At 42.7% G+C, this 25,205-nt stretch overlaps 2 protein-coding genes across 7 annotated transcripts in view; both read left to right on the top strand.

The window, feature by feature from the left end:
* The window catches only part of LOC308310216 (uncharacterized protein), a 131,041-nt gene extending 119,661 nt beyond the window's left edge, over positions 1 to 11,380 (top strand). Inside the window, exons 45-61 of the mRNA XM_080756430.1 lie at positions 220 to 273; positions 1,034 to 1,087; positions 1,982 to 2,089; positions 2,207 to 2,314; positions 2,933 to 3,040; positions 3,227 to 3,280; positions 3,882 to 3,944; positions 4,435 to 4,488; positions 4,622 to 4,657; positions 4,783 to 4,800; positions 5,403 to 5,438; positions 5,530 to 5,556; positions 5,709 to 5,762; positions 6,027 to 6,195; positions 6,327 to 6,436; positions 6,621 to 6,845; positions 7,600 to 11,380. Of these exons, the coding sequence (XP_080612556.1) occupies positions 220 to 273; positions 1,034 to 1,087; positions 1,982 to 2,089; positions 2,207 to 2,314; positions 2,933 to 3,040; positions 3,227 to 3,280; positions 3,882 to 3,944; positions 4,435 to 4,488; positions 4,622 to 4,657; positions 4,783 to 4,800; positions 5,403 to 5,438; positions 5,530 to 5,556; positions 5,709 to 5,762; positions 6,027 to 6,195; positions 6,327 to 6,436; positions 6,621 to 6,845; positions 7,600 to 7,746 (1,425 nt within the window). The 3' untranslated portion in view covers positions 7,747 to 11,380. The remainder of the gene's footprint in view (positions 1 to 219; positions 274 to 1,033; positions 1,088 to 1,981; positions 2,090 to 2,206; positions 2,315 to 2,932; positions 3,041 to 3,226; positions 3,281 to 3,881; positions 3,945 to 4,434; positions 4,489 to 4,621; positions 4,658 to 4,782; positions 4,801 to 5,402; positions 5,439 to 5,529; positions 5,557 to 5,708; positions 5,763 to 6,026; positions 6,196 to 6,326; positions 6,437 to 6,620; positions 6,846 to 7,599) is intronic.
* An 888-nt stretch (positions 11,381 to 12,268) lies between these two features.
* cdk5rap2 (CDK5 regulatory subunit associated protein 2) overlaps positions 12,269 to 25,205 on the top strand; it is a 55,990-nt gene continuing 43,053 nt past the window's right edge. For all 6 annotated transcript variants that reach the window (XM_080756703.1, XM_080756701.1, XM_080756702.1 and 3 more), the window contains exons 1-9: positions 12,269 to 12,443; positions 14,885 to 14,940; positions 16,871 to 16,935; positions 17,999 to 18,109; positions 18,717 to 18,793; positions 19,379 to 19,502; positions 20,581 to 20,753; positions 21,345 to 21,492; positions 22,231 to 22,284. In XM_080756703.1, the coding sequence (XP_080612829.1) occupies positions 12,391 to 12,443; positions 14,885 to 14,940; positions 16,871 to 16,935; positions 17,999 to 18,109; positions 18,717 to 18,793; positions 19,379 to 19,502; positions 20,581 to 20,753; positions 21,345 to 21,492; positions 22,231 to 22,284 (861 nt within the window). In that variant the 5' untranslated portion in view covers positions 12,269 to 12,390. The remainder of the gene's footprint in view (positions 12,444 to 14,884; positions 14,941 to 16,870; positions 16,936 to 17,998; positions 18,110 to 18,716; positions 18,794 to 19,378; positions 19,503 to 20,580; positions 20,754 to 21,344; positions 21,493 to 22,230; positions 22,285 to 25,205) is intronic.

Below are 25,205 nucleotides of genomic sequence, written 5' to 3'. Positions count from 1 at the left end.
ACAGTATATACTCAGTCTTATGCAGGCCCTGCCATGTTTTTAAGCTGCTGTAGTTTTGAACCTACTTTTTAAAACAAACTACAAAATCAGCCTATTGTTTCATCGCCCCTTTTTAACACACTTTTACAACGCCTAAACGCACTAGTGGTCACAATTGCGGTTGCTGTCTTTTTAGATGAACGTTAATAATATGTAATCATTATAATTGGTGACTTTCAGGGACACGCTGGTCCTCGTGGGGAACAAGGACCTAAAGGTTCCAAAGGAGATCAGGTAAGATCAACGCAAACCCTGCTAACGTACGTGCGTTAGTGCAATTGTTCTGTCAGCGCTGGATCTGGGGAACTCCAGGGGGGGGAGGGGGTGTGTGTGTGTGTGTGTGTGTGTGTGTGTGTGTGTGTGTGTGTGTGTGTGTGTGTGTGTGTGTGTGTGTGTGTGTGTGTGTGTGTGTGTGTGTGTGTGTGTGTGTGTGTGTGTGTGTGTGTGTGTGTGTGTGTGTGTGTGTGTGTGTGTGTGTGTGTGTGTGTGTGGGAGTCAACGCTAGTGTCGCCACTCTCTTACTATAATACTCTATAGACAAACCTCTCCACCAATAGTTTTCCTATATGATAAAACATTGTTTTAAAAAAGAAATGTCACGCACATATTTTTCCAGTGCATATGGCAGGCCTTGTTGACTGATTTGGAAGAGATTTTGAAGGTCTGGTTCCAAAAATGAGCCAGTATTTAAATTATATTTACATTAGAATGAATAAGCCCGGCTGGAAAGTGTCTTAAGTGGGAGTGTCTAAGTGGGAGTAGGCGGGGCTTTGCTAAAGGTGAATTGAAATGATGACACTCTCCTGTTTGACCTAACCTGCAGAAACACCAACCCAAGTCAACACATCAGCTCTGCCATGTCCTATTAAATATGCATGGTCCAACCCCAGTTCAATGAACAGTTTTCTCTCTCTCTCTCTCTCTCTCTCTCTCTCTCTCTCTCTCTCTCTCTCTCTCTCTCTCTGTGTGTGTGTATGTATTCCTTTCTCTTCAGGGTCAGAAGGGAAAACAAGGTCAGAGTGGACAAAAAGGGACCCTAGGAACCATGGTAAAGCAATGATTCCTGTTTCTTACTTGGACCACATGTTTTCAAAGGGGGCGGGGTGGGGGCATAGGAAAGGAGACAAATATGAAATTAATGTGTAAATATATTATGTGCATGGGACTTGTCCCACCCTTACGGGGTCACGATTCGATTCAAAATCGATTTTGAATCGTGATTCTAATTCAAATCGATTTTAGTCCACATATCAGTCACTAGTACAGTACTACATACAGCAGAGCAGGTGTCTTTCTCCGTTGTATTTCGCAGAGAATTTCAGCTTTATCATCAATTTAAACATTGATTGGACCATAATTTACAAAAACGCATGCTGTGTGAAAGAAGACTTGGGACTAACATTATGTCTTTATGAAAAGGTTTACTGAGGTAATAAAACATGTGTAAAGTTGAGTCAAATTGCCATTGACTTCAATGGCATGAAATTTTGTTTGCAGCCACTGGGGGGAGAATCATTCTGCACCAGCTGCTGCTGGGCCATTAATGAGAAGCTGCATTACTTACGCATTGGCTTCATGCCTGCCTCCGCATTGGCTTCAATCTGAAAAGTGGATACAAATTTGTCCACGAGGGGGAGTCACGCAGCTCAACTATGCTCACCTCTATGTTATGTTTGGAATGCAGCCTTCCTCAGTTGCATAGGCACTGGAGAGGCACAACAATTATTGCGGAAATAACAGATCTACAATCTCACAATGTGCTGCATTTTTCATCAAACATGAAACATAGATCTGAAGATCTGTATTGTTTTATTTCATGTTTCGTATTGTTTCTTTTGAAGTGGAAAAAAAACCACAATTTGGTGATGCCTTTACAAATTGGAACACAGTACTGGGTTTAGTTATCACATCAGCTGTTCTGATGACATGTGGTCTTCCTTAGGGCTTGGGTGGTCTTCCTGGTCCGAGGGGTGTGGTGGGTCGAGAAGGACAGGAGGGTGTGCCCGGTACCGACGGAGTCCCAGGAAAGGATGGCAGTAAAGGCATGCCGGTGAGACAAAAATACTTCTGCTTTATGATAATTTGTTTGCTTGCCTTTGACAGTAAATGCATTGTATTTGTTTTCATCCATAGCTGATTATTCTCTGTTTTTCTGGTTGTGTCATAGGGCGAGCAGGGTGACGACGGGGAGTTTGGTCTCCCTGGAAAGCCCGGTGCGCGTGGTAAAACTGGCGGTCCCGGACTTCGAGGTGATCAGGGCGGCTTTGGGCCAAAGGTAAGAGAGAAAGGGAGCAGCACACTTGGTAGTGCATTTTCACATTTCAACCTGCCGAGAGAAAGAGACAACCAGGTGCTCACCGGGGACGCACAAGTCCGTAAAGTTAAAATAGTAAAAGGTGCTCCTGGATCGGACAGGATAAGAAAGCCATCAGATTAAAACAATGGGAGATCCGGCCACTCAATGTTTAAAAAGAGGGAACAGACTCACTCGGTCTTCATCAGGGCAGACCTTTCAACCTGCGTCGTGGACTCGTGGGCAATGTCTTCATAGGCAAAATATTTATACAAATGTAATGAAAATGGCAGATCTAAAAGATTGCAATACAATGGTCTGTGCCATGTTGTGAGCTTGAGTAGATGGCTATTCCCTTTGCCTCTTACAATACAGAAGGAGGTTGATTGATTATCTCCTCCCTCACTCACTCACTCACTCACTCACTCACTCTCTCTCTCACTCACTCACTCACTCACTCACTCACTCACTCACTCACTCACTCACACACTCACTCACTCACACACACACACACACACACACACACACACACACACACACACACACACACACACACACACACACTCACTCACTCACTCACTCACTCATTTATTCATCCAGGGTGACAGGGGCCTTCCAGGTCAGGCTGGGCCCTCGGGGAAGAGAGGCTTTAGGGGAGGAATGGGACTTCCAGGCCCACAGGGTGACAACGGGCCTAAAGGACAACCTGTAAGTAGCAACTGTTGATCAATCTTAACACTTTGTAATGACATAGTAGTGGTGATATTTGTGGTGATGAGTTAGGAAAAATGAAAAGGAGAGCACTTAGTGTTTTCACAACATTCATAGATGCACCACAGTAAGGATGACACAGGTAAGAAAGAGATGGCCTACTGATTATGTCTGTTTTTGCAGGGTGATGCCGGTGAATCAGGATTTCCGGGAATTATGGGCATTTCGGGACCAAACGTAAGTTATGCACCCACCAGGTGCCGCTCTGCCTGCGTTCAATTGGCTGAATGCAAGTAATTATTGACAGAATACAGTAATTAGACAGGAAAGTGGGAGATAGATGGGGAGTGACACGCGGCAAAGGCCGTTGGGCTTAGGATTCCAGCCTGCGGCACGCTGTCCGGCTGGCTTGGCAGCCTAGTTGCCCAGATGGTTGAGCTAACCGTCCGAGGCGTGGTGTCACATTCTAATACAGCTCGAAAGCCTATTCTAGAATCTGGCTCCATGGCGTGCCTCGCTAATCATTCGACTCTTTTGTATCAATTGTCTTTTTTTGTGAGCGAGTCTCCATGCCGAACGTTCGAGTTATGTTCCGATACGCACAGAATCGTAAATCATGTTTTGGGGTTTGCCCTAAAGTCCCCAGCTCTCACTCAAAGTAGCTCAAAGTGACTACTGGCCAATCACAGTTAGTCTTTTCCGGGACTTGTAGAACTATCACGCCACACCAGACCCACCACTCACCTTTCCCTCCACATTTACAACCAATGAAAATATCAAACCACATTATGAATTGCCTCGTAAGTGGATTCTAAAAATGTCTTACTATTATTTTCAGGGGCCTCCTGGAGACTTTGGGCCAAAGGGCATTCAGGGACCAAAGGGCCCAGTGGGTGTGATGGTAAGCAGAACACTGAACTCAAACTCTGCTATTCTGTCCTAGACTTAATACTTAATTTAGTTTTAGTCATATTTTAGTTATCTAAAATGTTTTAGTGTTAGTCTAGTTTTAGTAGTGCATTTTTGCAGGCCTTGATGGTGTCGCAATGGCTGAATTTACACTTGGTTGCATGCTGAAAATAGCCTATCTACAAGTTCAACGCCTCGCAGCACGACGCATTGTGAGCTTGTCGATTGGCTATTTTCAGCATGCAACCAAGCATACAATGACTTTTATTTTACTTGATCTCTTGTCCACTAGTCTCTGTCTGACATCTTTGTTTAGTTTTCATTTGGTATATTTAGTCTTAGTTTTAGTCATCGTAGCTTAGTTTTTATTTGGTTTTCGTCAGTGAAAAAAGGTAGTCGACGAACATTTTTCGCCATAGTTTTAGTCGACGAAGTCAACACTGCTCTCATGAATGCCCCCCTCTCCTTTTGATCCTGTGTAGGGCAGAGGAGGAGTGGTTGGTCCTGTGGGGATAATCGGTCCACATGGAAGTGCGGTATGTATTGTAGATGCTGAGAGAAACATCTTTCATTCTTCATTCAGTGCAATGTGAAGCCCAATCGTGTGCACTGTTGAAGTCATATAAATTCATTGCTGTGAATATGTCTGACAAATAAATCTCTTTACAGGGTCCTAGGGGAGATAAGGGTAGTCGAGGAGAGACTGTGAGTCTTCTACACATCTTTGCTCACAGAAATTGTTAATTACAATCATTATCAATCGTTATGTTATTGGAACTATTGCATGGGATGTAATGGCTAACTGTTTCCCCTTATTTTTCTCTGAACAGGGATTTCAAGGACCAAGGGTATGTTTGAAATCCATTATTCATCAGTATTAAACACTTAAGCCCTATATTCGTCATATCACAAATGGTAAATGGGGGGCTGTGGCTCAGGAGGTAGAGCAGGTCGTCCAATGATCCGTGGGTCGGTGGCTCGAATCCAGGCTCCTATGTCGAAGTGTCCTTGGGCAAGACACCGAACCCCACATTGCCTCCAATGAGTCAGTCTTTTCTAGCTTGCCACCACTGGTGTGTGAATGTGGGAAGTGAGGACGCTGGCATCGATTGTTCGCTGCTTCACCTCCCAATGTATGAATGAATGAACCATTGTAAAGTGCTATAAAAATGCAATCCATTATTATTATTAAAACTGCAATGAGACGCGCTCTTATCATACATAATTTCATTCTGGCCAATCACAATTTGCGTCCTCACTTCTCCGTCTTCACTTTTCTGCCTATCTTCAATGTGTACTTTCAGCCAATCACAAGCCAATGTTTGTGTTCACACAGACCCGGAAAGCTGCACATAGGAGGGGCTAGCGCCCCTCAAAAATCAATAGTATGAAAAAAACACTGATATATCCTAATATTATAATCAATGTATTGATTTAATTCTCTTAATAGGGACGTCCTGGACCCCGTGGACCACCTGGCCCCCCTGTGAGTATCTCCAATATTTAGCCAATATTTGAAACAAGTATCTAAATATCTAATAATCTAATAACTGGTGTAATTCTTTCCCTTCTCCCAGGGTCCACCAGCTGTACCTCCTTCATTTGTAAGATATTTTGTAATAAATCCATGTTTTTCTTCAATGCAATGTGTTGTGAGCTTCTATTATCTCTATTTCGGAAATGTTGTAATTTGGGAGATTTTGTTATTGTAAAAAGTTTGATCTCTATGAACGGAAATGTGTTTATTTTGATGCAGATGGAGGACGGTCTTCATTTGTTTGTGGATTCATACACCCCACTCAGGGCTGAGGTGAGTGGTATCATTCACTTTTCTGCCCTCACTTTGATCTTCAATATGTACTTTGCTCAGCCAATCAAATCATCGCTATGGGGTAATCAGTCAATTACAAGCTAATGTTTGTGTTCACACACTCAGACCCACAAAGTTTGTGCGGAAGATATTATTCCGTAAAAGGTCCATAGACTCATGGGGGGGCACAAGACAAAGCCAACTGTGGTGACCCTCAAAAACTAACACATTCTCTATTATTTCTATCTCCTTTCCTCGCTACAGAATAAGCCAGTTATGGATCTGCCTATGCTGGACCAGGGCACAGAGATCTTTAAGACCCTCCACTACCTCAGTAACCTGATCCAGAGCCTGAAGAACCCGCTGGGTACGAGGGACAACCCTGCCCGCATCTGCAGGGACCTCCACAGCTGTGAACAGAAGATGAACGATGGTAAGGGCGTGTGTGTGTGTGTGTGTGTGTGTGTGTGTGTGTGAGTGAACAAGCATGTCTGTCTGATGATCTGTTGGCTTGTTTTTAATGTACAGTATGAATGCCATTTGATTCATTTCCGTCTTTCTCAGGCACTTATTGGATTGACCCCAACCTGGGCTGCTCTTCAGATATGATAGAAGTCTCCTGCAACTTCGCTGGAGGGGGACAGACCTGCCTGAAGCCAATTACAGTATCCAAGGTAGCTCTAAAAATCATGTCAATCTAATAAAGATAATAATAAAAGAGAGAAATTAAAATAGTTCATTTGAGTCTTTCTCAACCACCACGGATTTTGTTTATAATAATTGACACTTTTACCGGAGTACTTTTTCCACCACTGCTAATCAACATTGTTGTTGTGGTTCTGTTTGATTGTCGAGCAGCCAGCTATCAGCGTCGGCCGCGTCCAGATGACCTTCCTGCACCTACTGAGCTCCGAGGCAGTGCAACACGTCACCGTCCACTGCCTGAACGTCCCTGTGTGGAGGTCCGCTGAGGACCAGCCACCTTCCCAGGGGGGCAGGGCTGTGAGCTTCAAGAGCTGGAATGGAGAGATGATTGAAGCTGGAGGAGAGCTTGAACCGGACGTCATAGAAGACACCTGCTGGGTAGGATCTACATGTTGAATCGCCTCTGCACTGCTTCATATCAAGGCCCATTATTTATTCTGCATTTGAGCCACGGACCACCATGTGACGAGATTTAGCCTCTCAGACCACTGATGGTGAAACCATATGAGATAGCAGGCGTTTATGAAAAAGAAAATCTAATTGTAAGTCTAATTGTTTAGACTTACTTTTAGACTTATTAATGCAGATGTTTAACAATAATGTAACTCTTGAGAGTGTAAAATGAAAGCCTCAAGATCTACAAGGGTCCATTTATTTACCAGCTGTAGGCCTACCTCATTTAGCTTGGAACCCTCAAGAGTTAAAGATCTACAAGGGTCCATTTATTTACCAGCTGTAGGCCTACAGTACCTCATTTAGCTTGGAACCCTCAAGAGTTAAAGATCTACAAGGGTCCATTTATTTACCAGCTGTAGGCCTACCTCATTTAGCTTGGAACCCTCAAGAGTTAAAGATCTACAAGGGTCCATTTATTTACCAGCTGTAGGCCTACAGTACCTCATTTAGCTTGGAACCCTCAAGAGTTAAAGATCTACAAGGGTCCATTTATTTACCAGCTGTAGGCCTACAGTACCTCATTTAGCTTGGAACCCTCAAGGACCACTGGTTTTACGTGTCCATGTGTTGTCATTTTTTAGACTCTTTCCTGTTATATTTCACGGTTTGCATTATATATATTATAGAAGCTTACACTACTGATGTATGATGTATGTATGGTGTTACTCTGTTTCAGATGAAGGATGGACGCTGGCACCAGACCCATTTCGTGTTCCGCTCTCTGGACCCCACCCTGCTCCCTGTGGTCGACATCTACAACCTCCCAGAGACTGCTTCTGGGTCCCATTACCACCTGGAGGTGGGCCCTGTGTGCTTCCTGTAACGGTCCCTTGGCGAGGGTCCTCTGTGTGTCCTAGGGAAGGACTGTCACTGTCGGAGCAGTCCCCCTTCCCCCCAAGCACTGTCCAGGAGGGACCTTGGCCTTCCTTTTTAAACCCCCCCAACTAACCCCCTCCCCCCACCTCCCATTGGACTGCAGAAACAGAGGGAGGAGGAGCAGGGAGCAGAGGGAGGAGGGATAGGGGGCATGGAGAAGAGCTTGAGGAACAGCAGAGGAGCTTTCGCACTAATAGCTTCTCGAAATGGAAACAAGCTTGTTGAAGCTCTTCAGGAAGGATGTTCTCGTACATCAAGCCATGAATCAGTGCCTGCTTGGAGATAAGAGGCTCTATATCGTTGTATCTCTCTGGAACAATGCTAAGTGAAGGGAGACTAAGGCTAAGTCAACATTGCAAGTAAAGAATAAAATAAATTAAAATAAAACAGTGGACCTTATAGTAACTTATTGTATGTACTGTATACTGTCAATACACAGTAACATCCTGAGTGTTAATTGAACTCTGAGAGTATACAAATGCATGCATTTTCGAACTCTCAGAGTTAAATTAACACCCAGGTCTTTATTGTGTACTGTGTACTTTTAGAAAATAGAGAAGCCCATTTTGTCAAAAGAGAAGAATTAAAGTAATTGGGAGAAGATAAATGTAGATATATGTATGCTTATGCCTTAACTTTTCTACATGTATATCTTATGTAAAGAGATGCAATAGAAAATGAGAAGATAATTTTATATTCTAAATGTGTTGGATAATATTGAAAGCTATTCAGGGGTGCCTTTTTGTGCCTTTGGTACTTGTCTGCTCTCACTCTCCCATGTGGAGTTTGTACAGATCTGTGTTCATTAACCACTTAAGCCCTATTACAAAATAAAATAAAATACAAAATATAGCAGATCTACAAGCTCACAAGACATTGCATTGCAGTGCCTTGTGACCTGGTAGATCTGCTTCTTTTTATTCTTTGACATATTTTTTTAAACATTTGAAAATTCTTCAAAGACATTTTTGGAAACATTTTTTTTTGAACATTTTTGGAAGATTTTCAGCTGTAATGACATGCCCAGAATAGGGACGCCAGGGTGAAAGTGGTTAAAGCACATTTTGATTTACTATTTGTCCCATATAGGAGAATGTCTCCTAATGTATGGGTTAACCAATGGCAGCCAGTCAACTCTTCATCAAATAGTATTACACTACAAAATGATAGACACTATTCACTTACATTGAGTGACTCGCTACCTTAAATACGTATTATCTCCGCCAGGTCAAAGGAAAAGGTGGAGATTATGTTTTATCTCATGTTTGTGTGTTTGTCTGTCCTGGGCTAATCTTGCAAACCGCCAGACGGATCAGCATCAAATGTTTTGTGCATGCTTGCCACTAGGCGAAAGAAGCAATTCCACACATTCTCTTTCACATATCGTGTATATATTTTTGAGATTTTTAACTTTAATTTAATACGTCAAATGGGGTTGGATTGGACTGAAACCTTTCTGAAATATGGAGTCGATTTATCATAGATCAGATGTCCGTTTGGGCCAAATATGGAGTTACACCTGGCCTGGTGGAGCTATAGCGCACCACTGAGTGCATCTTTCTAGTTCTTTCTCATACATTAAATGGGGTCAACTGGATGCCACTGGCCCTTATGGAGAATTTCAGTGGTTTTTAAGGTGAGAGAACAATCATTGTACTAATCAATCTATAAGTTCAACCATAGTTTCTGCGATTATGGACCTCCAACCCTTAATAGTAAGTTATATTCATTTCTCTGCCACTTCAGAGGTTACAAATTCAAGCCTGGACTCTCTCCCACAAGAGGGATGTGTCTCGGGGGGGGGGGGGGGGGGGGGGGGGGAACCTAGCCTCGCGTAGCGATACTAATATCACTGCGTGGATATTAGTCTCGTTCCTCTTAGTATTCGATTTTTTCCTGCAATGTCCCGCCCCGTATTTGCATACTGGGCCCTGGTTGGTTATAGCCTGGTTCCAGATAAATCTGGTTGGCTCGTCACCACTTTGGCCATGAAGTCCTCCCACAATTGAGAGGTGCCAGACTTAATCTGATATTAATATGCATGGCAAAGGCAGATGAAGGCTGGCTATGCGAGGCTAGTGGAAACCAGCACTCTACACTGCAAAATCCTCAGTGTTACACTCTCGGGGTTGCATAACCAAAAGGATCCATTTGTTCCCCTGGTGGTCTCCGGACCCGATGTTGAGCAAGAGTGGAGTGTACATGTTACAGTAGATGTACAGTTGAGTATATGTACAGTAGATGCAATGATTCTCCAGAGGAGAATAGAGCCACAGGAGAGAGTGATTCTAGCATAGTCTCCAAATACATCTCTCACATCGCATCCCATCCTCTCTCTTACTGTACATACAGTACAGTATGGTGCTAAATATCTAAACGGAGGTGCTAAGTATCTAAATGGAGGTGCTAACCAAGTGATCTAAATACACCACTCTGCCAAAGCTCTCTGGTAGTCATAGTGCATGCAAATAGCTACAAAATCCACATAGGCATGATATGTTGTCATAGTTTCCATGCATAATGCACCCATATGGCAATATTTCATCCCAAAACATGCTTTACTTTTGAGTAGTCGGAGATCTTTTGTTTATTCAAACCAAATGTTGTATACTGCAAGTAATGAGGATGTCTTTGTTAAGGGAACATATTTTAGAGATAAAGTTATTAAAACAAAAACAAGTTTCTCGATCCTCTTGTATCTTTTATAAATTACAGGGTTTAAAATATGTTTTAAAGTAATTGTCCTCATTCTCTGTACAAAGCTCCCTACAGCTGTATGTAATATTTTGAGAAATACAACTAAATATCTTTAATTAAAAACAAAACAAAAAAATGCAATTCTGTTCCTGTAGTTGAACACAGATGTGTGTATAATTGTGCAAGCTGTAGTTTCTCCACTGTACTGTACTGTATATGCAGTGGATCCCCTCTTGCTAATTTAATGTTATTTAATGTTTGCCAATGAGCAAGGTTCTGTATGTCTACGCAATACATGTTCTGGTGACTTTATATATCAGTTTGCCCAACTGGTCTTGGAGTTTATAGATTTTCTTTTTTATTATTATTTTACGTGTACATTTTGGGCTCCAGAGAACAAAATTGTTGCAATTTGTATGTCTGTCTTTTATTTTTTTATTTTTGTTTTTTTTCCTCTATGATAATCAACTATGTACTGTACCAGAACGTTGTTCTATGCTATAACTTGTGTTTTAAAGAAAATTATGCCAATATGTGAAAGTTCATTTATTTTATTTTTTATTTTTTTTGCTTTTTTTCCCCCCACTCTTTTTTTTTTTTCCTTTTTGGAAATCCTTTGCAGACATTAAAATGAGCTAAGAATACCTCACATTTTACATATGACTGGGAGCATACATGATCTGGTGTCTTTATCAATAAAACCTCAGCCAAATACATCTTGAAACTCTGAACACCAGCTCTGGTGCCTTCATACTACACATGTCTTTTACCCTTTCAATTTGTCAATGTTCAGTTGTTCAATAAATACTTTGAATCTGTGTGTGTGCACCGTCAATTTGAAACATTTGGAACATTTTGAATACCCAATAAAAAGATTTTCTTTATTCTGCTGCTCAAGTGTCCACTGGGGGGCGTCATTGTATTGTATTTTATAGCAAACCTATGATTTGCTGTTTGCTGCAGGCAGTGGCGTAAAGCAGTGGTTTGCAACCAGTGGTCCGGGGACCACCAGTGGTCCTTGAGGGTTCCAGGTGTTCCACAGCTAAATGATGGAGAGTTGGTAACCACCACTAACCAAATGGACCCTTATAGATCTTTAACTCGAGAGAGCTACGCACGCACGTACACACACACGCACACAAACACAAACACACACACACACGCACGCACGCACGCACGCACACACACACACACACACACACACACACACACACACACACACACACACACACACACACACACACACACTTACTTGCTTACTTGCTTTGTACCAGTTCCCACCCCGCCCGCAGTTTCAACTCGGTAGGTCCCATAGTCCAGAGGCTTTTGTCAGTTGGCCTGTCAAAGTCAAACTAGAGTTCCGTCTGTTGACAATGGTGTACCCACTGTACCGTGTAAATAGTCTCTTAAAAGATTTCACAAAGAAAATATTGTCATACGTCATACTTTAATAATCCTTGATAATCCTATTAATCCATGGAATAAACAGGCACACACACACACACACACACACACACACACACACACACACACACACACACACACACACACACACACACACACACACACACACACACACACACACAGGCCACATTTCTCAGTTGTAGACAGTCACAGTCCACTTATATTCAAAGTAGATTTTCAGACGAAAATGTTCCCTGACAACCAGCTAGCCAATCACAGCGAGACCATCCCTCGCGGCTATGGGGTGTAGAATCTACCCCAACGTCCACATTGGTGACGTCTTCATATCATGATGGCGGTAGTGTGTGAACTGTTTTGAATTGTGTGTGTGTGTCCGTTGGCTTTTATTATTACCATTACGTGCAGAGCCTCGCTCGTACAATGATGTATTGTTATTATAGATAGGACCCAAAGCAGATCAAATCTAGAGATGGATTCCGTGGTGGGGGACGACCCGACGCTCCCCGTTGACATCAACGGAAGGTAATGTCAAGAAAGAGGGAGCTAGCTAACGAGCTAACGTTAGCATGATCCACTTCACGTTATTATTATATGTTTATTATGTTTTATCGGCACATGTAACGCTACGCTGCACGTTACGTGGAGTCGAGCGCTGTTTAGCCACGTACAATTTAGCGTACGTATTTTGGGCATGTATTGGCACATGTGAAAGAGTTGTCAAACTATATTTTGTATGTAAAAATAGCACATTTATAAGCTCACAACATCCGGAATGGATGTGAGCTTGTACATTTCATATATGTGTCTATGTTTAGTGTCTCCCAGGCTGTGTTCTACATTATGTTAGCCTTAGATTAAGAGTAACTACCGTAACTATAATCGATACGAGAGACCTTAATCTAAGGCTAACATTATATGTAACGTTACTGTCACTGATTAGTGATTACATGGATTTACAACTTGTTGTGTTAGTGTTGCATCAATACTAGTAGTGTGGATATAGGGCTGTCTGACACACTTACATCTCTGCTAGATGTAGTAATAGTTATTGTAATAGTTATTACTAGGTTAGGTTTAATTGTCATGCTTGCTTGTCAACATCGCTCAAAGAGGAAGTCAACAGAGGATCTTTCAGTGAGTGGCCTTGAAATTGTGTAGACATAGTCCCAGGGCTAGTTTATTTTTTATTAATATTCTTTTGCTTGCTTAACAATGAGGTTAATGTTATTTTGAATCATTAAGTATTTGCTCTGCATTATTATTATTAATGTATAATGTGGTTGTCTGTATAGCATCTCTGTGTATGTTAGTGTTAGTCTTCAACCACTGAATAAGTGACCAGGGTAGGGCGTACTGTATGTTTAAAGGTTGTTTCCAGGTGGTAAGCGAGCGTGCTACCACAGTAATCCAAGATGTAAGTGATATGTGCGGTGGTGTGGATTACTTATTTTGTCATTTTTAATCTCATTTCAAATTCTTGTGCTATATTATATATATATAGATATATATATATATATTATCGTTCATACTACTATTGTGTCCTGCTGCCCTGATGTTTGTACCTGGCATTTGGACACAATTGAGAAGAGGAAGTTACATTTGAAAGCGTTTTCACAGAGTGCTTTTTTGTTTAAAGATTAGTTTTGGGCTTTTTCTGCCTTTATTTGATAGTGTACAGTAAACTGACAGGAGATGGGGGGGAGTGACACGCCACAAATGTCTTTTGGATCAGGAGTCGAACCCGCGACACGCTGTCAGGCTGGATTAGCAGCCTAGATGCCCGGACCGCTAGCCAAGGCCTTCACTGAGTGCTTAAGATTAGTTTTTAGTTACAAAACAGTTGACTGACAAACCTGATTGAGACACCACCACACTGACATGTTTCTCTTGCTGACTTAAGCAATTCTTTCTGCTGAAACTAGCTGTAGATGTGTCACCTCTAGTTTCTCAAACTTTCTCTGTAGTACTGTTGCATTGAACTGCTACCCTTTCAGATGAGGTTCATGCCTGGCTTCATTGCCTGGCTGCAATAGCTTGATGCAGAGTAGAGACAAATCATGGCCTTTGCTGTATGCCAAGGCCTATTGTAAGTTAAGCAGACAAAGTGAAAGTATTGCTGCCTGTTAGGGAGAAGTCATGGTGAGGAAATTGTATGGTGAGAGACTTGGAAAGTGATTATTTTTTATTAAAAAAATGTCTCAATTACTGTAACAAATAATTATGGAAAGGCAACTTCTGCTAAATAGAACATTATAGAAAATCAAAAGCAATGACATGCCCAAAATAGGGATACCGGGTTTAAAGTGTATAAAAATGCTAACATTGATAGTTGCTTGCTGCCATTTATTATGGTCCAGAGACAGATGATGTTAATCATCTTGTTTAAAGCATTGTGTTTTGTGTGAGTGAAGCTACTGTTGCTTCTGTATGTTCAGAACTACAGTGCTGTGTTTGTTTATTACCCAACGCTCTCTGCATCCACTGGCTGCTCTGTTCTCTCTCTTCTGTGTCAGGCAGCACATCGCAAGACTGGCACACGGACACACGCACGCACACACATTAGACGCCTAGGTAAACAGCGGAGCAGGCAAAAGGGAGACAGGCAGTGTCAGAGTGAACGTAAATGAAGCAGAGAGTCATTCTCCTGCTATTTATAGTGTCCTTAGGGCTAAGAGGAACTGGCCAGTGTGAGTAATGCATAAACATCAGACATAATGTGTGTTGGATGTTGTATAGTAAGTAACTGACGTTTTGGAGGCAGAGTACATTGGTCAATCTAGGGACAGAATACGGCTTTGCTTGAGTTGAGTGGTTGTTATTTTAGTTAGTTGATTGTAGTGCATGCTGGCTTGGTGGTACTAGTACAATGAAAATGTTACTTATGTTTTGTTTCACTGCATTTCAAGGTATAATTGATTTGGCTGTGTTCCTTTCCTATGCTAATGGAATAAACTTTCCCCCAGCTGCAGACTAACGGACTCCATAGGTTCTGGAGAGTATTCCATGGACAGCATGACAGGTACAGTACAGGCTTTCCTTTGTTCTCTCTCTTCTTCCTTTTTGTTCATGTTCTCTCATGTTTTCTCTCCATCTCTCTTGACATATCTCCCCCGTGTTTTAATTAAGGGTGCTGGTGATCTGTTGCTGGGTTTTGCTCGTTTTACTAAGAGGTGATGAGGCATGTGGCGTGGTGGGTGTAGCAGTACAGCTGCTGATCTCGTTTCACTCTCATTCATAGTCAAGGTCTTACGTGTGCCAACAATATACAGTATACATATACCTGTGTAATTATAAAAATAAAATAAAACGTAAGCAAGTGGATAAGAAAGTGGAAAATCAGGTTAGTACAATGGATTTCCTTTGGACTGTCTGTCTAACAAAAACACAGATAAGGCTTGTCAATTCCAGAGTTATTGATATAACTCCTGCGCTGCTCCACTTAAATACACTCGCACGGTTGCTTAGATTAACAATTACTCCAATATAATGGAAACAAGAACTGCATTATTCCCATGGATGAGAGATTTTATGAATGATGATAAACAACATTCTAAGCCTCTGTGAAATTATACTACCTCATGGTATGAATGCGTAGTGAAAAAAATGAAAATGAACGATCAAGATAATAATGTATTAATATGAATGTGGGATATTAGGATAAGGATAAATCACAGGAAATGGTTAGACAATTAGCAACACAATTCTGCCATTAAAATAATCATACCATACCATCCGTCTGTCTTACCACATCTCCATTTTACCTGACCTCCCACATCGGTTTCAGTATAGGAACTATAGGCCAAGACCATCAATTCTCGCAGTATTTTGATTTACAATATTGTAGATATTGTAAAATTTGAAGCATTTTCACAGTTTTATTTGTCAGCAGCAAGCATACAGAACAACACCTATTAATAATATTGAATGTATACATATTAGCTGTTGGTTTTATTGTTGTTTACTTTGCTCTGGTCAAACTGCAGCAGCAGAGAAATGATGATTATATCGTTGCTGTCGGGTAGAAACTATCTCCATATAACTACTTTGAATTGATCAGATTTACTACTATGTTTGGGATGATCCCAAAATTCAGGGTACGTTTAGTAGTTTATATACTGTAGCTTAGTCATGTTACAGTTCAGTGTGTATTCATGTTTAGGTTTTCGGCTGTAGTTATTCATATTGTTAGCTCATAATTATGAGCATGTCGAATGTCGATTGGATATTTTCAGCAAAGGCTTTGCCCATAATAACAGAAATACACTAGCAGCAGTAGCATATAGCCCTGAGGGTCTCCGGTCAACCATATGGGGTTCAAGTGGTTAATCATTATACAGAATAGGGATGTTAAGGAACATAGTGAAGGAACATGAGTCATGACTTGTCTTGACCCCAATATAAAATAAAATTGATCTAGAGATGTGTGGCATAGCATTGCATCATGAGTCATGACACAAAGAGGACTATTATAGTGATGAGAGTGATCAGTGCAGCTAGTTGACATAAACAAGATATAAAATCAGTGGTATTGTGATGGATTGCGAGTCAGGCTGTCTGTCAGTAGTGAGGAATTAGCGTCGTGAAATGTGCTGCTGACTTATTTAGAGTGTTATATGAGAGGCAGTCGGGTTGGCTCACTGACCTGAACCGCTCTGAATAGGGCAGCACTCCAACTGTTCTCTTCACCTCTGATCCTCCTTGCAGAGAAAAACATGTCTGTTCTCCCTCTAACATCGTCAGGAGGACCTAAGTCTTTGAGTAGGTCTGTGTGTACTGTGTACTGTGTAATCTGTGTATGCACATTGGAAAGAGAGAGGGAGTTATTGCTTTAAGCAGGGGCTACTTAGCAACCCCAAATTGCAGATCGGCTATTTCCGTTGTGTGACACCGGCACCCAACAAAGTATACAGTACTGTTAAATCAAGCCTAACACTGTCCTTACTGTACAGCTCCATCCTTCCCAGAAAAGATGTCACCCATCAAAGCTGTCACCACCATGAAGGACTATGAAAATGTGAGTGATTCATAAAAATTAAAACATCTTTTCTACTGGTTAAAAAATGCATTCCTTTTGTGTGCAACATCAGTCTCTCAAAAAATGAGCAGCCTAGCCATTTATGGAGATTTAGCATTGTAGGGGAAGAGAAAGGTGGCTCTGAGCCTGAATTTCAGCATTTCACTGTGACTGGTATGCACACTCAGATTTCCTGCTATTGCTGCACGGCTGGCTGGCTGGCTATATGAATGATTAGAGGTTTGTAGAAGTGGTCCAGACCCCCCCCTCCCCCTCCCCCAGTACCAGATGTATGCTGTTATAGGCCTGGAGCACAATGATGCACAGTCTGCTGAACGGAGCCCAGTGTGTCATGCACACACACACACACACACACACACACACACACACACACACACACACACACACACACACACACACGAGATGCACACTTGCACGATGCACACTCGCATAACCATTCCCTCCATCTGCAGTAGCACACATAAGCCTTTTCGTTGTCCTATTAAGCACTTTCAACCTGGCGTCCCTATTTTGGGGCGAACATTTTTAAATATCAAAAGAAATAATGGAAATAAATGATTAAAATTAATTTGCTGATCTGCAAGCTCACTACGTGTTAATCGTCTCTAGGAGACAGATTAAAACCGGAAATTAACTGGAAGGGAAAAGTCTGTCTCCGTCCGTTTCGTACCGGTAAATAGATTTACAAAAACGCATTTATCTTGCGTTTTTGGTCAAAACAAGCTTTATTCATGGCCCATAACTAAAGAACCAATGATCACGGTTACAAAATGTATTTTCCGGGAGAAAGAAAATGACTTTACACAGCGTTTATTTACTTCCGGTTCAGGTCTTGGGACCCGATGGATCTTCAAAATAAGGGTCTTCAATGAAAGAACGCTGGCGGTGTTGAAAGAGTTCATTAATTTATACCTGGCAGTCAATGTTTTGAGAAACATAAAGAAAGATGTGGATAACAATAGGCTTTGCAAAAATCACGAAGCAAACCTGTAATTGGAATTTACCTTCATCTTATGATTTTCCTTTTCTTGTTTAATCACAGCAAATCACAGCTCTGAAGAAGGAAAACTTCAACCTGAAACTGCGCATTTACTTCATGGAGGACCGCAGGCAGCAGAAATGCGACGACTCCACTGAGGACATCTACAAAACGGTCTGTTTTAGACTCTTAGTCTTGTTACAATTTAAATGGAACTGTGTTAGTAGTTGTGTGTTAACCAGGGGGGCAGTCAGACAGATATTTTGTGAAGCCACTAAGGAAATTGGGACTTTCTGAAAGTTCATATAATGGCCTGTTGTGGCGCTGTCATTGGGCCCAAAAAACCCCATAGCTCCATAGAGGTCCATGTATTTGGGCCCAACAAACATGGTCATGAATACTTTCTGCTTCCAGTCACTAGTTTAAAGTCTCATTTCTCATGTCCTAATATTCTTTTTAGAAAATTATGGTCCCATTTATAAAAAATTTTACCATAAAGTTGCGTAAGTTCTGAGGGGCGTGGCTACTGTTACAGTCTATGATCGGGAGCCACCCCCCGTTCGAGTCAAAATAAAAACCAACGAAGAAGAAAGGGGGAAGTCCCACCTCGTTGTCTGGGCCAGCCAATGGCCAGCTGGGCCCAAATGGATCTAAAAAGATGGCGATTTACAATTCAAGGACTGACAGGCTTCATCTTACGTCCATATCAGACCCGGAGAACGCTTTGTCCATATATTTTTTTACAGTCTGTGGTGTTAACATACTGATAATTGTTTCTTAGAACATTGAGCTGAAAGTAGAGCTGGAATCCATGAAGAGAGACCTGGCAGAGAAACAGGAACTGCTCGTGTCTGCATCGTAAGTATGACCCACTTCTGTAACCCCCCCAATTTTAGTCGTTATGCACATTCCCAGTGTCTCCCCTCGCATCACATTGTGTAATCACTGTCATTGATAACACCTGTAGTTGGTCATGTGGCTGGTGAGTCGTGGCGACTTCACTGGGAGGACTTAAAGTCTAAATTTAATTAAGTAACTTTTGTCAATTAACTTGATGCCATGAACGTGAAAATGAGATTGATTTGATTATGCACAAGTAGCCATAGATGAGATCACGAGATCTGATAAAAGAGCATTAATCCAGAATGAACAGTATTTGTATCCTATTTTAGTGTCTGTCGCTAGCCACCGCTTGCTTCCATGGTAGAAACGGCAGAAATCCCAAATCCTCTGTGCAGTGCACGTGCGCACATGCGGTCTTTAGTGGTTTTAGGGCTCATAATGGGATATAATTTCATATTATATAGTATTTAGTGCGTTCTGGTATCTCTCTAACGATAGTCAACAGAATGTTCAAGATCATGGAGAAGTACAGATGTCATCGAGTCAAAGATGAAAACATGCAGAAGAACTAACTTTGACCATTTGTTTGCACGTTGCAAGGAAAGCGTTGGAGAGTCTCGCTGGTCGAGAGGCAGGAGATCCCCAGCGTTGGAGAGATCAGTACCACAGAGAGATGGCTGCCCTCCGGGACACGTTCAACAAGAAGATAGGTGACCTACAACAGGTGAGGATTCAGGCTGAATGAATCTGATGCACCATTAACATAATAACCGTTAAGACCTCCACACGCTACGTCCAACCAGGGAAACTCCCCCTGTCAGGTGTAAAGGAGCAACTTGGACACTCAGGCATGAAGGAAGCATGAGTTCAAGTCTGTTGCTCTCCCCTTGTCCCCCATATATGGGGACTAGGTTGGTGGAGGGTGTGTAGAGCCCAGGATCACATTAGATGATTGACACAGGGGTGAAAAATGGGTTACAAAATCGTGGGATAAAAAAAATAACAGTTAAGACCCGAGGCCCAATCTACAAATGTCTTAAAAACGTCATGCCTTTGAGCTCAAATCTAAAATGACACAGATGTCTTCCCACTGCTGGCATCGCTATTTTGGACATGTCAGTCTAATGAGACTATATAGGCGAAAACTCAAAAAAATAGCCCAGGTATACGTATATCATTGCTGTTGTGCAAAAACCTGGTATCTCCATATTTCCTCTTTTTTCATACTCTTTTCATATTTTTTAATCTGCAATCTTGACAAACATGCCCAAAATCGGTACAGCAGGTTGGAAGTGACTGTCTGTGTGGGTTTTATAAATATTTAACCATTGAAAAGTAAGAGCCTGTCATTAAGTAATAACTGTATAGGATCCATCCTGCCTATTTTCACACCCACTCAGACTTTATATAAAGTACTTAGACGAGATGATCAACTTCAAAGCAGAGAAGGGGCACTGCTCAAAGGGTGAAAGACAGCTGTGAAAACTGATAAAATCGATGCAATATTCGGCGGCAGTGTGCAAACGTGATTGACATTACGTGAGGTCGATATCTTTTTCCCGTGCTCCGACATTCGCTCCGATACTCGTCCCGAAAAACACTGATGGTTTCCGCCCAACATCGATGATATGCTTAATGTATTTGCGTAGTACGCGGTTTTGTGAAGATCAAATAGCAGATCAACAAGCTCACAACATGACACAATGAGACACGTTGTGATTTGTGAACTAACGCAAACAATCACCAAGTTTCACCACTGTTTTCATGAGTAGTTTCATTTAGTCTTTGCTTTTCTCTGGCAGCAACTGCAAACGGCAGAGCAGGAGGTTGAGAAGATGGCCGCCATCGCTGAGCAGGGGAAAGTGAAGAACATGAACATGGAGAAGCAGCTCCTGGCTCTGGGTGTATCTGGTACTCTCAGTCCTGCCCCGAGCATAGACCGCGATGTCCAGCAGGCCCTGCAGGACAAAGACAAGTAAGACCACAGGACACCCCATGTACCTTAAAGGCCTGTTCATAGTCATACAGAAAGGTTTGAAACGTTGACGTCAGGTTGAAAGCCGTTAAATGCACTGGTTTTCAATGTCATGTGAGGGGACCACCAGGGGTCCAAATCGACCTTTACTGTACATATCTTTTGTTTTGTTTTTTGGCTTTTTGCCTTTATTGATAGTTTCAAGTGAAGATAGACAGGTAAGAAGGAGAGAGAAAAGGGGAGAGACATGCAGCAAAGGGTCGTCATGAATGGGACTCGAACACACAACGCGGGCCATAGCCTATATGTGGCATGCGCCTTGACCACTAGGCCAGCAGGCCCCCGACCTTTACAGATCTGTAACTCAGAGAGAGAGTGCAAATGGAACCAAATCATTTGCTACAAATTAACAATCTTTGTACACTCTGAGTTAAATTAACACTGAGGGTTTTACAGTGTAGACTGGGGTCCCAGAGATAACAAATTGTATCAAATGGGTGTCCGTGGCCTATTGCATATCAGACTGGGGGTCCTTGAAAAGAACCGTTGAGAATCACTAGTTGATGAAGCTCCTTTTTTTGTTTACCCCAGTATCATCGAGCAGCTCAGGATCTCTTTAAAAAAGCAGCAAGTTAGAATGGAACAGAAGCATAGTGGTGATCAGGGCACCGATGCACCATCCTCTGATCATGTCCGACAACTCTCCACTCTGGTTGCTGAGAAAGACCAGGAACTCCAGGTACGTACATCATTTATCTTCTGTTTTAGCCTATTCAAATCTGAGTGTTGAAATTGATGGTCAACAACTCAACTCACCATGTCATTAGACGAGTTGGCACGATGCACTTTCTGACAGTTGCAGCCATAGCTGAGTGGGTAAATAGTTAGGATGACACATTATATGTATGTGGCTATGCAAATGTACTGTAGAAAATATCCCAAGATTCCCAACAACATTATTATAATTATTATTTCTACTGCAGTATACAAAGGCAAATATGTTGAATCCGGGCGGCAGTGCCTCAGGGGTAGAGTGACCGGATAGGAATCGCAAGGTTCCCAGTTCAAACACGGGCTCCCCCAGAGTTAGTGTCGCAGTGTCCTTGAGCAAGACTCTGAACTCCTTATTGCTCCTGATGTGCAGGTTGGTGCCTTTTATGGTTTCCTCCATCATCGTGTGTGTGTGTGTGTGTGTGTGTGTGTGTGTGTGTGTGTGAATGGGTGAATGTATTGCACAATCTCTGTAAAGCGCCTTGGATAAAGGCACAAATGCACAGAAGAATATGTCTGAAATATATTCAGACTGACTTATATGGACATATTTATTTTCCTGTGTGTTGTTGGCTTTGTCAAGCCAGACAAGGATGTCAGAGCAGATCTTTATCTATCCTGCAGTGGCCCGTGATTAATTGGGGCTGATATGGCTTGTATAGGATTTGATGTGTCTATTCCCCCCCCCCCCCCCCCCCCCCCACAGGCCCTGAGGGATAAGATGACCTGTGACGGGGACAAGACACAAAGGGACCATCAGGTAATTAATTATTATTTTGTGTCATAATTTGATTGATACACTCTTGGCGCTGACCACACACAATAGTGATTTGCCCTAACCTAAATCTGTCTGACAATGCATTTTGTGTTATGTAGAGCTAATGGGAGCTTCTTCTGTCGCTCTCTCTGCCATGTTGTCGGATGGGAACCCATTACATAGGATTCTGAAAATAAAAATGGTTGGAGGCATAGTGATTTATGCTGATTTACAGAGGGGTCACACTGTTCACCTATTAAACCCTATACTGACCGAGTGACCCTATATATTGTAAGAAAAGTAAGAAAAATAATCTACTCAAAATAGTAGCAAATTTCCTAAATCTTTTACTATTTTGGAAATGTTTGCCTAGGACGCCAGGTTGAAAGTGATTAAGACTGGATTACCAAGCTGGTAGAATACAGTTGTGTTGAGAGCTATTCATGGTCGTCATCATCTGTGTTGTGGGGGGGGGGGGGGGAATCTGTTCAACCTGCCAATGTCTCTCAGCAAATGCCATCTGTGTGGTAAACAGATGGCATTCACAAACATGGCTGTGAGGACCCAGTAAGTACAATATACGAGTGAGGTAAAGGGAGAAAAGCCCCCAATAGAGAGGCCAAAGAGGGCCAGACAGCACTTGATTGTCTGGCCCTCTTCATCATCATCATCATCATTTTTCGACCGCGGTCGAGATCATGGATTTCACAATGCCACGCCAGACTTTCCGGTCCTTCATTGCCATCCCCAGTTCCTGCTTACTGATGCATGTGTCCCTAGCGATGACATCAGCGATGGCCCTCTTAAGGTATCTCACCAGAAGAAAAAACTCAACTCAATGAGGGTCTGGCGTGATGACCTGAATGCACCAGGCAGGGTGAAGGCTGGCATGCTGCTGAATGAAGCTTCTGCACCACCTGCCCAGGATGGCAGATCATGACACCTGAAGGGACATTTCACCGCTGGAAGAAACTCCAGACACTCAATGTTAATATTATCTGTAGTAGATAACAGTGACACAGTATGAAATTGGCACCCTATGGCCAGAAAAATAATCAAGTGTGTGTGTTTGACTAGGGTTCAGAAAGGAAGGAAGGAAGTGAGACCATATTTGCATGACACATTTTGCGTCACGACTAAAATATCTAAAACACACCTTAAACCCCAGGAATGTGTTTCTTGTCCTAAAATCATTACAATAAAAGGGGTGAAGTGGCCCTTTAACCACTTAAGCCGTATGAATGTAGAGAAAATGGCTCGCAAAACAGTTTCATGATTTGTGATTGTAAAACAAATGAAAGACTTTGAACATTTGCCCTTCGGTTAACCGTCTGTGACTGGACCTCCATTCATGAGTAAACAAAATAATTCTGTCGCTTAATGTGGGTTTATAGGGGGATTATGGACACTGGCATCAGCCATAATAAAGATCACTGTAGCAGTTCCAGGGGATTTGGCCTGATTGAATGCATGAAAATCGAGTAGAAAAGAGGTGGGTGTGGGGATTATTACAGCTTATGGTGCTGTCCTTAGCCAGTACGAACTCGGTCCTTCTCCACTCACTCGCTGACGCATGCAGACAATATTATAATTTAGGCGGCTATTCCATGACTGACAGGTTGACCAGGAAACAGTGGACAGTTGGCATGTGAGAGGGGAGACTTTTTGGAACCTATTTTTTGTACTGTAATGTAAGTGGGTGATCCAAGGAGATGAGGGAACCATGTCGCGTGTGTGGGGTTCGACTGACTGGCAGCCAGTGCCGCTGGATCTTCAGCTCGGCTGCCAAGAGGAAGCTGCAGGTCATCTTGTCCCATGTATTGGGCTGGGAAGTAACTCGTGATGGACGTGGAGAGTTCCTGTGTGGGAAGTGTGTGTATCAGTTGGACAAGGTAATGGACTGTGACGTTACCATCAGTTGGCTGCAAGACGAACATAATGCCTACGTCCAAAAGCTCCGGGCCGAAAAAAAACTATTGACAAATTGCCTCTGCCACTTGTACTACAAAAACAACCCGGTTTCAGGAACGGGAGATAGGGTATTGGTTTCTCTCCCATTGGCTGTGGGTCAGCTTGCCTCAGAAAGACAGCAGCAGCCGAAGGTAAATCGTATCAGAAGGTTCGTAAATCTGGACAGAATTGAGTTTAAGGGGTCATTTCGAGGGTGTTCAGCACTCAGGAGTCAAAAGCGTGGATCGGGGCCGAGGCTGGGTGGCCCCGTGAAGACCCTTGGACTCCAAGCAGCACCCCACCATTCCCAGAGCGCATACCATTACCTGATCCACCGCAAGGACACCATTATAAACCCTGCGTTCAAAGGCCACTCCACATCCCTGCAGCCTCTCAATCGAGATTTTGCCTCCGACGCCCCCTCAGCCGCTCAGACTTTACCCAAACGACAGCCCCGGGAGACCAGGAAGTGTGTGGCTAGAGACGGCGCCTCTAACGATCCAGGCAGAAACCTCCTCTGCAGCTCATCAAGACGACCCTCTGTGATCTCTGACCTGATTCAGTCGCTGCGCTGTATCTCCAGACGGCGAATCTCTGCACCTCCTGAGAGCCGTATTCCTGTCTTGCGTTGCCCAGGTCCTCCTGAGCACATACCCACGAGCCGCTGCAACGTTCAGGCCAAGCTCAGACGCAGAGCAGCGGAGTGGGAGTTCCTGGACCTGCATGATCTCACTGAGGAATTCGATGATGAACACTCCGACGTCAGAGTGGAGGTAGATTTATGAGAGGCAAACCCAACAGCCCATAATAGGTTTATTAGCTTTATTGTCTTTGAACACTTTCATCCTGGCGTCTCGGCTTTGGACATGACGTTATAGGCAACATTCTTCTTTAAACCGTGTTGTGAGCTTGTAGATTGGCAGTTTTTATGCAACTCCATCGCACGACGGAAGTATAAAATGAGTGAAATTAAG

Source organism: Protomyctophum bolini (genome assembly GCF_963924005.1).
Source record: "Protomyctophum bolini genome assembly, chromosome: 22".
In the NCBI taxonomy this organism is placed as follows: Eukaryota; Metazoa; Chordata; class Actinopteri; order Myctophiformes; family Myctophidae; genus Protomyctophum; species Protomyctophum bolini.
Note: the sequence above shows the minus strand (reverse complement) of the source record. Positions and strands in the feature narration are given on the sequence as shown.